General features: G+C 33.1%; 1 protein-coding gene across 4 annotated transcripts in view; it reads left to right on the top strand.

Moving 5' to 3' along the window:
• SMARCA1 (SWI/SNF related, matrix associated, actin dependent regulator of chromatin, subfamily a, member 1) overlaps window positions 1-13,494 on the top strand; it is a 78,961-nt gene that overhangs the window by 5,555 nt on the left and 59,912 nt on the right. For all 4 annotated transcript variants that reach the window (XM_008572396.1, XM_008572395.1, XM_008572394.1 and 1 more), the window contains 6 exons: window positions 3,512-3,678; window positions 4,015-4,115; window positions 4,213-4,313; window positions 7,106-7,285; window positions 11,097-11,252; window positions 12,402-12,533. In XM_008572396.1, coding sequence (XP_008570618.1) covers window positions 3,512-3,678; window positions 4,015-4,115; window positions 4,213-4,313; window positions 7,106-7,285; window positions 11,097-11,252; window positions 12,402-12,533 — 837 coding nt within the window. The remainder of the gene's footprint in view (window positions 1-3,511; window positions 3,679-4,014; window positions 4,116-4,212; window positions 4,314-7,105; window positions 7,286-11,096; window positions 11,253-12,401; window positions 12,534-13,494) is intronic.

Consider the following 13,494-nt stretch of genomic DNA (forward strand, 5'->3'; position numbering starts at 1 on the left):
CGGGGTCGGCCCTACCATTTGTTTTCAGTACGTTCCTCTGTCCCCCCATTACCTATTATTTAATTTTACAGGCATGATCAAATTCAAATTCTATTTTCTTTCTTAAAGACTGTTTCACTAGTGATGCCATGTGCTTTCATTAGGATGTATGTAATAGCTGGTAATCTTTTAATTTAATTTTATTATTATCATGATTTTTAGTGATGTTAGCAGCTACTGATGATCTTTGCCTATATCTATTAGTTACTCAGGGGTTGCAAAATGGCAATTTCTAATTCTACCATTAATTTTTCACTTTTTAGATAGGATACTTTTATAAAGAGAAATGTCCTTTTATCAACTAGTTGGTTAACTTTAGCCTTAGTTTGTACACTAAAAAGCAGGGTAAATTTGTGGTTCTTTCCCTTTATATTCCATTTAAAAAATGCTTTACTAGCATAATTTTCTAAGTATTTTTCTAAGTTCACTAGCATTCTTCAGTAGTGACCAAGGGGTATTTATTATTTTTATTGTTATTATTATTATAAACCCATTGGAAGCAACATGTAATTGTCTCTTCTTGGCCAGTGGTAACCTCTTCAAGTTGGCTGAGTCCTTTTTGCTAGATACAAGATAGCTTCTTTGTGTTTTGTTATAACAAGATGTTCCAGGATCATCTTGTACATTTCATGCTCCAGACCTGGAATGAGCCATTTTTCCAAGGAGCCATGGCTCTTTTGTGGCACGTGTCATTTAGAAACTGCAGTATGGATGCTGGAGATACTCACTGTTACTGGGTCGATCATTGTTTCTAGTTTTTTTCAGTAGACAAAATTAGGAAATACCAACTTTATTTTCATAGGAGATAATTTATTATGAACTCTTACTAATACTTTCGATTCAAATGCAGTATTACAGGGTTTTAGCTTTAACTCATCAATATTACCATCTGCATCTCTTTTCTTCCATGCTAAAAAATGCCAGTTCTCAATAATATCAGTGCAATTAATCATTTACTTTATTCTGCAATACACAAAATAACAGTTTTACACGAACACTACCAACAATAATATGATTTCTTAGATGCTATTTATATATGTTAGCAGTTCTTTTTGACCTTCAGCTGTATCTCACTAGGGGTGTTTATTCAAATCATCGTGTGGGTTTTTTAAAAGTTTTTATTTTAACATTTACTTGTACGTATTCGTTGGGTACTGCGTCCTGTTTCAATACATGCATATACTGCACAATGATTTACTTAGGGTAGGTGGCATAGTTTTGTACCCGTTAGTCTACCACTTCTCCTTTCCCCTTCCCTTCCTCCCTTCCTGGCCTCTGGTAACCATTATTCTAGTCTCTACTTCTATGAGAACCACTTTTTTTTTTTTTTTAAGATTCTACATATGAGTGAGATCATGCGGTATTTGTCTTCCTGTACCTAGCTTACTTCATTTAACATGACGGTTTCCAGTTCTATCCGTGTTGCTGTAAATGATAGGATATCATTTCTTTTTATAACTGAATAGTATTCCATTGTGTATATATACCACAGTTATTTTATCCACTCATCTGTTGATGGGCATTTAGGTTGATCCCATCTCTTGGCTGTTGTGAATAGCATTGTAATGAACATGGGAGTGCAAGTGTCTTTTTGATATACTGATTTCATTTCTTTGGGTATATACCCAGTAGTGGAACAGCTGGGTTGTAAGATAGATCTGTTTTTAGTTGAGGAACCTCCATACTGTTTTCCACAATGGCTGTACCAATTTACACTCCCACCAGCAATGTAGGAGAGTTCCCTTTTCTCCACATCCTCGCCAGCATTTATTTTCTGTTTTGTAGCAATTCTAACTGGTATATCTCTTCACTTTTGTTCAATGCTCTTTATCCCATAATAAGGTGCTCTGTGCTAGGAATATTTATCCACTAAGTGAAAATATCAGTGGCAATATCAGTGTGGCTTTGTGACCTGAGAGAAATCTAGTTGCAAAGCCAGATTGATATTTCTTTCTTTCTCCTTCATGCTTTGGATATGTGAATGAATGCCACACATTAAAGAAACGTGTGATATGGTAATACACTTTCTTGAGGGAAGGATATTTGCTTAGTGCATGAAAATTTTACTTATTTAAGCAGTATAATGTTAGTTATAGCCACATATTGCTTTGCTATATTTTTAATTTTTAGTCACTAATACCTGTATTTTAGCTTTAATTTGAACTAGACTTTTATACCTTGGATCTTTTGTACCCTTGGATCTTTCAAGAAGTTAACAGATAGTTGAAACTGACTTTTTTTTTCCCCCAAGGAGTTATTTTTACAGTAATATCATAAAAATAAGTAGAGATTAAGTGTATTTTTTGATTGTTGATAACTATAACACTTCATGCCTCAGTGTTTAAGATCACATCTAATGTAGACAGTTAATGTTTTAACAACTCTAAAAACAACATTCCAGTGAGGATAACATAAAATGGAAAGTTTTTGGCATCCTTCCAGCTAGTGGTCTGAAAATATTTGTCTGACTCTTGTATTTATGTTAATTAACTCTTCTGTAAGTTTTTTGTATTATTATGTATCCTTCATTAGCAATCAAGTATTCTCTACCCTGTAGTCAGAAAGTAACTGAATAAAAGAAAAAAAAGTCTTCATTTATTAAAATCTAGAATGATGTATATATCTTTTGATTTTTAAAGATTTTTTTTTGTGAAGCAAAGTTTTACTGTATTTATATGTTACAAGTTATATGACCCTTTATAATTTACTAAGAAATTAGAATACATATCAAGTTTTAGTAGTTAATATATATTAATTATTTCACGTGTGTGTGTGTGTGTGTGTGTGTGTGTGTGAATACATATTTTTCTCCAAATCCTGCTCACTTTGGGGAGAAACTTTATATACTGCTAGCATAAAATACAATTTTCCAGACTGCTGTAATCGAAGAGAAGAATGTTTATTACATTATTGTACCATGATATTGAAAATACTTTTAGACAAGATGTCACTGAAAATACTTTTAGACAAGATGACACTGTATTCTAAGATTTCAGTTATTTCTAGATGCAGCTTAAAAATTCTTAAGAGTTCAGTTTATTGTATATATATATAATAGTTAATAATTTATATTTGTATATCAACACTGTTCTCTAACTGACTGAGCTAATCAGCCAGACTGCTTTTTGATTCTCACTCTTTAAGAAGGGTACTTCTTATTGGGGCATTTACTAAGTCTGTCAGATCATTTGGCTTGCATTCAAACCATTTGAAAATAGTATTTTAAAATTCTGCTACTTAACTAGCTATGGAAGCTTGGGCAAGTTACTTACCATCTCTGTGCCTCAGTTTTATCATCTGTAAAATGGAGATGCTATTAGTAACTACCTCATAGGTTTCTTAAGAGAATTAAATGTGTTAGTATGTTCGAAGTGCTTAGAACATAGTACTAAGTGCAGTATAAGTGTTTGTTAAATAACTTTGAATAAGTAAAAAAATAAAATCTTTACCTTTTTTTTGTTTTGAAAATTAGAAAGCAGACCGAGCAAAGAGATTTGAATTTTTACTGAAGCAGACAGAACTTTTTGCACATTTCATTCAACCCTCAACACAGAAATCTCCAACATCTCCTCTGAACATGAAATTGGGACGTCCTCGGATAAAGAAAGATGAAAAGCAAAGCTTAATCTCTGCTGGAGAGTACGATGGCATCTCTCTACTTTCTTCCCCCTCTCCTTCCCTGACTTCTTCCGGTCCCTCCTTCTCCGTCTCCTCATACTTCTTCCCTCTTCACTTATTCAGTATAACTTTATATACAAAAATAATGTTATTGCCAATGTAAAATATGTTTTGGAGGCAACAATATTTTTTTCTCACTAGAAGTCAGTCAGTAAAAATGTAGGCTGGCTCTACCCAATTCTAAGCAATACCCTAAATAACATTCTTTTTCCATCAAAGATGTTAGCAATGTATACTGACTTCATTGACACCTTAGCATTTGGGTTGAAAATGAAGGTATTTCTTTTTCAATTTCAGCTACCGCCACAGGCGCACAGAACAAGAAGAAGATGAAGAGCTGCTCTCGGAGAGTCGGAAAACCTCTAATGTGTGTATTAGATTTGAGGTGTCACCTTCATGTAAGTACTTTATCCCATTGGTGATTTCTTTTCTGTTTGGTTTAAGAAAGATTTAACTTTAACGAAAGTGTGAGACATCCTCGGTTTTTTTTTTCAGATGTGAAAGGAGGACCACTAAGAGATTATCAGATTCGAGGACTGAACTGGTTGATCTCTTTGTATGAAAATGGAGTCAATGGTATTTTGGCAGATGAAATGGTAAGGAGAGCTAAAAACACTTTCTCAGTTATCAGTACTTTTGTATGTAAATTTTTTTTTTTTTCCTTTTTGTCTTTTTTACTGACCGGTAACGGGATCACAACCCTCGGTGTTGCGCCCGTTCCGCGCTCAGCCAGTGAGCGGTAACTGGTGGTCTCCACATGGGATCTGAACCCTTGGCGGGAGCGCCACCATGCTCCCAAGCGGCGCTCTCTCCAGTGCGCCACTGGGCCGGCCCTTTTGTATGTAAATTTGAAGTACTGGAGCCAACCTGTCCCCCTGATGCCTGAAGGCTTTGTTTAGTTATTCTAATGTAAAAAGGTACTGTCCGGGCCGGCCCGATGGCGCACTGGATAGTGCACCGCTTGGGAAGCGCGGCGGCGCTCCCGCTCGAGGGTTCGGATTGGGGCAACACTGAGGGTTACGATCCGTTGCTGGACACGGAAAAAGACAAAAGACAAAAAAAAAGTTCAAATCCTATCATATACTAGTAATATTGATTTGATCAACTGTCCCCTGATGCCTGAAGACTTTGTTTCATTATTATAATGTATAAAGTTATTGTAAAGTCTAGAATTGTTTCTTTAAGTAACCTCTAGAACGTAGGCTTTCACAGGCCACAAAATTTCTATTGAGATTTCCTCAAATGGTACAAAAAACTACCTTGTACTTTCGTTTTTGTTTGCACTTTGGCTTCCAGGAAGCACAGAGCCAAACTGAACGCTAAAATGGAGCATGTGTGTAAACTCTAATGGTCTTCTTTTTGTGTCTTTTCCTATTCTTTACCTTCTAGTCTTACTTACTTTCCTTGGTACCTCTTTATTTCTGTTTCACCGTTAATTTATGTTCCATGTTTTCATTGTAGGCCACCTGAAACATGTTTTCATTGTAGTCTATCCAAAATGCTTTTGGAAGGGAGGCAGGGTATATAAACCAAACAATGAATGAATGAATGAATGCATGAATGAATGTACATATCTCAATTTATGAGCAATCGTAAAGTGAATAGATAGAATAAGGAACACGTAAAGAGCAATGTTGAGTATTGATACAGTAGAATGCCAGGTGGGGGTCAATCGTAGACATATAAATAAAATAAAAAGAGAAAAAGTAAGGCCATATAAGATGCTAATTCAGCAGATAGAGTATATGAGGTCTAGATTTGTATTTTAAAACCAAAATAGTAAAATGACATTTAAAAGAGGTCATGGAAAGTTCTAGTCCATATAACCCAATGATACTCATGTTTATGTGATTCGAGCCATATTTGCAATCACTATTATCCAGAAGAACCACATAACAATATGTGCTCTGTGAGTCTCACATAGTAGTCACTCCCGTAGATACTCATCCCTGGCTGAACAACTGTTATGTGTGTGGCAAAGGATCCTTTAAAATCAAGGGTCTGTAGCTCCTTATATTTACGTATTGTGATTTGGGGACTGTACTCAGCTCAGAGGTGGGGAGCTTGGTTAATTGGACAATAGAAGGACCAGGATTATTTGCTCCAACCATCTAAAGATCCTTAATGTTGAATTTATGCTGACACCAGATATGTTTTAATTACTAAAAAAGAGGAAGATACTTTAAGGAGTATAGAAAATTTGGAAAAAAATAAAGAAAAAAATTAAATTATAATGCTACTATCTAGAAATAACCACAGTTAACGTATTGGTGTATTTTTTTTAGTCTCTTTCTTTTGAATGTATTTATTTTACATAGTTGACATCATATTACATATATAATTTGTTACCCTAATTTCTTCACATACATACATGTTTTCCATGTAATTAAAATATTCTGTAAAAATAATTAATTACTGCATAATAATCCTAAGGAGGTACCACATTTTTATTCAACTTCTCTCTTATTTTTGCCTATTTGGATTGCTTGATGTATAGTATAAATAATTCTATTATGAGAATATTGTAATTTAGGTTTTCTGTACCTCTCAGATTATTTCCATAGGATTCCTAGAAGTGGAATTACTTGGTTAAGGAGTATAAACATTTTAAGGTTTTGATGCACAGCATCCAAAAAACGAATCTCATCAAGTGACATATCAGATAGGATAAACCCTATAAAAAGAGCTTTAAGCTTAAGTTTGCAAAAGGAAGTATGTTCCTTGTTTACAGATAAAGCCAAAAGCTGTTTTAAAAGGCCAACAGATTAGTACATGGTTTTTTTTCCCATAGGGTCGGTGGTGAGTTCATGGGTATTCAATATGTTTTTTAAAAAAAGACCACTGGGCTAGGTAATCTCTAAGATCTTTTCCCGCTGCGAAGTTCTGTTCTTTTGTGGTTCCTAAGGTCTTTAAGAGTGTGAGATGCAAGTACAGAGCCACAAGCCCCTTGAGATGCATATTTAATATTTAATGCCTGGGCTGTAATTACATTGGGGACAACAGGAAAGAAAGACCTGTATCTAAGCAGGCTGGCAAAGGAAACGTGTCTTGGTTAAACAAACACACACAAAATTCCTAAGTTTGCAACTATTAGGAAAAACGATATAGTAGTTTGCTTACTTTAGGAGTACAATGTCCTGAAGACAAAGTTGCTTTTTTGAGCAACATTTTAACTGCAAGTTCTTGGTTTCTTTTTGTGCTCACAGTAAGTACTGATTTACTGGTTATTTGCTTTTTTTAAACAAAAGGTCTTTTTACTTTTCATTGGTAGACGTGTAATTCCCTATGTGAGATAGCTGACAAATATCTTTTGTCATGTCGTTACTAACAAAATCTTTTATTAAAGGAAAAAATGTTTATGGTTTCTTTTCTTGTGATGATAATACAGGGTCTTGGTAAGACTTTACAAACGATCGCTTTGCTTGGTTACCTTAAACACTACCGGAACATTCCTGGACCTCACATGGTTTTAGTTCCAAAGTCTACTTTACACAACTGGATGAATGAATTTAAAAGATGGGTCCCATCTCTCCGTGTTATTTGTTTCGTTGGAGACAAGGATGTGAGAGTAAGTGATAAATAAGTTTAAAAAGGCAGTCAAGAATACCATCATTTCTGGAGTTAAGTTACATACTATTTAAAGACATTTAAGTTGACTACTACTACTAATAAATTACTCGTAATTTGTGCTTGGTCTAATTTAGACTCTATCGTAAGTGCTTTGCATATATTAATTTAATTCTCACAACACTCCCGTGAGGTATTACCTGTTAATAAGAGACAATCCTGCTTTTTCTATATTTACTTTTAACTAGCTCATTAACCTACAGATTTTTGAATTGTACTTTTAAGTGGCTTTTTGTAAAAAAAATCTTATTTTATTGAGAGTATATCTTATCAGTGACTCTATCATTTTTGCAATTTTAAAGCCAAAACTACAGATTTGTATGACTTCAATTTTTTATGTTTAAATTTTTGACTTTTGACTTGTATATATATATGCACTTGCATACATACATAAATTGAATTTCTCCTGTATGAAGGTGCTTCAAAAAATTCATGGAAAGATTTGTATTATTTTTTATTTTTATTTTTTATTATTATTATTTTTTTCCTTTTTGTCTTTTTTCGTGTCCGGCAACGGATCGCAACCCTCAGTGTCCCCACGAATATATGATGGATATCTTTTTCTGTTAATAAGTACTCTTTTGTAACATCATTTGTAATAGATTACCTAATTTATTTAACCAGTATTTTGTAGGTAGACATTCAGATGGTGTCACTTTTCCCTCTACTTTATGCAATACTGTGATGAAATGCATATTTTCTAACTAAATCTTTACACAAGTTCTAGATTGTTTCTTTGGAATAAATTGTTAGAATTGCAGAGTTAAAGGCAATGTACGTTTTTAAGTTGGGGTTAACCTAACATTGCACTTTAATGTTAAAAAACACATTTATCTAAAGCCAATATTTAAAAATATGTACGAGGGGTCTTCAAAAAGTTCATGGAAGGATTAGCATTATTTTTTAACTTTATTTTTCCACGAACTTTTTGAAGTACCCTCATATGTACGGAGAGCCTTGTGTTTTGTGTTTATGTGTAGACACAGCTTTCAGTCTTGGTCTTTGAATAGAAAAATACATATCTGTATATATTCTCAGGTAATATTAGAAACTCTTGGCTTTTTGGGGGGCAGATGTTTAAACTAACCATTTGTCAATCTAGTAGGCTGCAATTATTTTAGGACTATGTAATTAATCTAAAAATAATAAATTATGCAAAAAATACTAAAATGAATAATCAGCTTAGAAAGCATATTATTAAACTTTGTCTTTATTTTACCTCAGAGAACATAGTTTAGAATAAAGGTTTATTCTGTTTTACATATTTGGATAGGTTATCAAAAGATATCCCTGAAAGAATCATAGCATAATGAATTATATAATTTTATCCTCATCATTTTGCTTGAAGAAAAATTGCTGAAATTTATTTAAATTTAATTTATAAATAATTTAAATATTGAAATACTGAGCTCATAAATTTTGAATTACAGGCTCGATTCTTCTGTATGCCTAATATTTCCCAGTAGCCTAGTCACTTACAACTCTTCCTGATCACTTCTATTAGTTAAGGTGCTACCACTCTTTATAAAACTTTGCATTTCTAAGTATTATCTTTTGCTAAAATTATAAGCAAAAGAGAAATAGGAAGTCTTGTGTTTTCAGTAAAAATGTAAATCAGTCACTTTCAGCTATACTATATGGAATCCAAGGGGTTTATGAAGTATCTCTGGGAGTGAGTGGGTGCATTTCATTTGTGAGTTCCCTATGACTGCCCCATGGGAGGTTGGGATTCTGGTGGCTTGAAAATTTTCTTAACCTTAAAAATTAGTCTTCAGAATTAATGTTTTTCAAATTGTGTGTTGCCACTCATTAATAGTTTGTGAATTCAGCTTAGTAGGTGGTGATGACAATTTTCTAAAACGTTGAGAGAGAACAGAATAGCAAATAGTAAGGATAAGGATCATTTTGAGAAAATTGTGAGTTACCTCTTGCTACACGCATGCACTCAAACATATAGGTGTATACCGGATTGCAACTTAAAAATGTAATTTTACTGTGGGCCATGGACAAAAGGGTTCGAAAACCAGTAACTGTCAATTATATAAGTAATTAATGTACCTTATTCAGCACTTAGAAATTGATGTCAGTATGTGTAGAGAAAGTCCACATCATTATTTATAGACAGATTTGAAACTTGGTATCACATGGGATAGATATATTGTGTTTTTCTACTTTTTTGGCCTTCTGTAAACATTTTAGGGGGTCAATATTTTAGTAATTAAAAAGTTGATGTAGGCTATAATAGGTATTTAATTGAGTTTGGAGGTTATTAGAGATATGCTTGATCGTATCTGATACTAATGTAGTTTTGAAGTATATAGAGATGTGATACCCAAACATGGTTTTGTGATCCCTTCCTTTTTCACCTTAACAAAGTACAGGGTAGTGGACATGTAAACACATCTAGTTTTAGTGTTGGCTTTGCTACTGATTGTATGATGTTGAGTGAGTCTCGAAGAGCCTTAATTTTGTCACCTATAAAATGAGAGCTTTTGGATTATGTGACCTTTGATGTTCTATCAAGATATTTAACTCTAAATCTCTCCAATAGTTATAAAAAATTCAAAGCAGGTCTAATTTAAATTAGAAGTATGCATGTGTTCGATGAAACTTGTAGGAGGAACCATCGAACTGAGTGTTTGACAAAATCAAGCAAGGATAAGGTTTCAGCAGGTCCAAACAGGGTCTGGCATCCTGGTTCTCTTTATTTTGTCTCCAATTCCTTAATATCTTAGTTAACTTTTTAAATATGATCACTTACCAGGGTGCAACTGAGATCTCTACAAAGGCCTTTTTTCTGCCCTCTACTTCAGTCCAGGTGATCCTCTTATACCTAGTGGGCAGTCAGTAAATATTTGTCAAATGAGTGAGTCCATAGAGTATTTGGTGCATAGCTGTAAATTATGAAATAAAAGCTTTGCAGTGAACAGTTAATTTTGTTTATGCACTGTAACTTCAGATTTACAGTACTAATTAGTCCCTTCTCAGTATAGATTTTGCTGCTCCCTATTAATTTTTGTGGTTTTATTTTGATCCATAACATCTGGAATTCAGTTCATGCAAATTAAAAATGCTCTCATTTAGCTTGGCTACCATGTTGACCATTTGCCTGTGAAGATTTAAAAATAGTTATAAATAGTCTCACCGTTTTAAATAGCCTCCTATACTAGATAGAGCAGGTTCTCTTTATAAAATCACAAATGTAGCCTTATAGCAATATCAAGGAACTTCACAAACTCATTAATGGGCTTCTGTGACCTCTTAACAAAGTATATGACGAATCCCTGCTAGAAAATTAGGGAACATGCAGGAGTTCTCAGAAGGTTGGAATCATTCATGTATATTGAGTTCTCTCTATTTGTTGAACTATATTATGTTGTTAATGCTTGGATTTTGGTAAGAATATGGCGTTCAGAAATAGTTCTTTTGTCCATGTCCTTTTGTATCCCTCGTGATATGAAGACAGAGCCTAGGAATTTAGTGATATTCTGGTGATATGAACTTTTCTAGTTCGTTGACTATGCTGCACACCTGTAAGGATAGCCTTTGTTTCTCTTCTGTTGATGAATATATTAGCATGTCATCCAGATAATTGACGACAAAGGTATCTTTGGGCTCAGTTTTCCCATCTGTAAAATGGATTAGACTAAGTGATCCTCAGGGTCTCTTATGACTTGATATTCTCTGGACACTTTAATTCTATGATCATCTTGTCAGCATATTCTAATATAAAGAACTTTATTTTGTATTAGGCTGCTTTTATTCGTGATGAAATGATGCCAGGAGAGTGGGATGTTTGTGTTACTTCTTATGAGATGGTAATTAAAGAAAAATCTGTATTCAAAAAGTTTCATTGGCGATACCTAGTTATTGATGAAGCTCACAGAATAAAGAATGAAAAATCTAAGGTAAGTTCCCAATATCTTTACTAAAGTTTTCATTTAATTATCAGATCTGTTTGTTCATTTTTTTGTATTCAAAATAAAAAATGTTGATGGAAAATTGTGATTTTATTCACAGAATTTGAATGAAAATCAGTTTTTAAAATGGTTTAAAGTTTAAATTATTGAATACAGGACAAATAAAAATTGAGCACAGTTTTTAATGTAAAGAAAATTAAGTGTTCATTTGCTGTACGTCCTGTTGCAGCCTAACTCTGTTATGCTACAGTGTTTAATATTGCTGAGAATATCTGATGTACAAATATCATTTGCATTGACTTATTTTTTTTATTGAGGAGCTACTTTATGTGTATTTATATGGATTAGAAAAATAATTTCCTAGAATTATCTGATTTGTGTTAATTAGAGTGTGGTGCTAACATTGAAAAATACCAATATTTCTTGCCATTCAACTCCATCAACAGTAGGAAAAGCTTCAATTATTATGATGAACCTCTCTTTGGATCACTGGGCTACTTTGGGAGAAACAGGGACAGAACTGGAGCAAAACCACCAGGTGGATTATACTAATTTCAAATTGGAACTAATACCTGATAAGAGGACGCATGTTAGAGAATAATTGTTTAAGAGCATTATAAAAACGTGCATTTTTGTTGATAGGATCACTGTTCTTTTATGCTTTTTGTATCTTAATTTTTGTAGTCTTATATTTAGAAAGTTAATATAAGGTATTGGGAAAATGGTCTCAAATCTGGTGCTTAAAAATTATGACCACGCCAAACTAGAACTTGGCTAGGCATGTAGATGAATGTGGTTGGTGGGGAGGAGGAGATTTTGTTGTATAAAGTTACTAGCCTGGATTCCATAGAGAAGTTCTGACTGTTTTCTCCAAAATGGAGAAAATAAAATTTTTGAAGTGAGGGAGGGGTCTCAGGTATAAATTTGATCTGCATTATTTAAAGTGTAGAAGGGCCAAGAATATTTTGTTTAGTTGTGCTTCACTCCAGCAATGTTACCTGAACTAGAATATTTTTCCATATAAAATTAATTCTCAAGTTTTATTGTATTAACAAAAGTATTGGTTGGATAAAATATAACTGAATGTTGAACATTTTAATAAATAAAACAATGCTTATATAACTATTATTTTTCTAGCTTTCCGAGATTGTTCGTGAGTTCAAGTCAACTAACCGCTTGCTCCTAACTGGAACACCATTACAGAATAACTTGCATGAACTCTGGGCATTACTCAACTTTTTATTGCCGGATGTCTTTAATTCTGCAGATGTAAGTTTAAGCCATACATCTTATAACTTTTTTATGTTTATAGATATCTGTTTTCAAAACATAAAATATAAACAGAAATTTATAATTCTTTTTCATTTGTAATTCTTTATCTGTGTGTTTTGATTTTCTCAGGAAAGAGTTCTTAAGTACAAAGTTTTAAAATGGGAATATTTTGAAAAATAGCGTATTTCTTTTCTTTGAGAATAACCTGCTTGTTAAGCTTTGCCTATATCACATTGCTGCCAGAGCATATGTTGTGAGATAGGCTGAATTTAGAATAGTGCATTCAACATTTTCTTTTCATTGAGTTGAAGGGGCCTGAAACATATTTTTGTATACTAGTTTGGTAGGTGGAAGCTTTCAAATGATCTTTGATTACTGTAAGTATTAACATTTGGTGAGCAATAAACAGCTTAGTGTGTGATTTGAAAAACAATGTATTTAGTAAATGTGTGATTTACATTTTATTTGTCATTAACACAAAGTTATCTTAGGGCAGCCAACTGAAGTGAATGATTTAAGGACTTTGGGGCTTGACTTTTTTCAATTACTGATAGTAATTGATAGTAAAAAGTACCAAGTTCAGCTATCCATTTTTTCGTATACCTTATATTGCTTTTGTTTGTTTTTATTGTTTGATAAGATTAACATTTTCATTAGCATTGCAAGTCTTTGAAGTTATATTTTTATTCCTACTCTTATTAATATTGTTACCATGGTATGGGGAAGCCCAATAAATGTCTTTTAAGCAAAAGATTGCTGGTGGAGTTCCTACATAATGAGGTTCCAATTTGGTTAATTGTTCCAGTATCTTACCTTATTTTCAGAAGTGAATAACATTGGCCATCTCAGTTAATCTATTTTTGAAAGTACTTTTAAAATGGATTATTTCTATATTGTTTGTGTAAGAATTTATAGAATATCGAGTTTATTGAAAAAAAAAAAAAAAAAAAAAAAAAAC

Source organism: Galeopterus variegatus, unplaced genomic scaffold, assembly GCF_000696425.1.
Source record: "Galeopterus variegatus unplaced genomic scaffold, G_variegatus-3.0.2 Scaffold779, whole genome shotgun sequence".
Classification (NCBI taxonomy): Eukaryota; Metazoa; Chordata; class Mammalia; order Dermoptera; family Cynocephalidae; genus Galeopterus; species Galeopterus variegatus.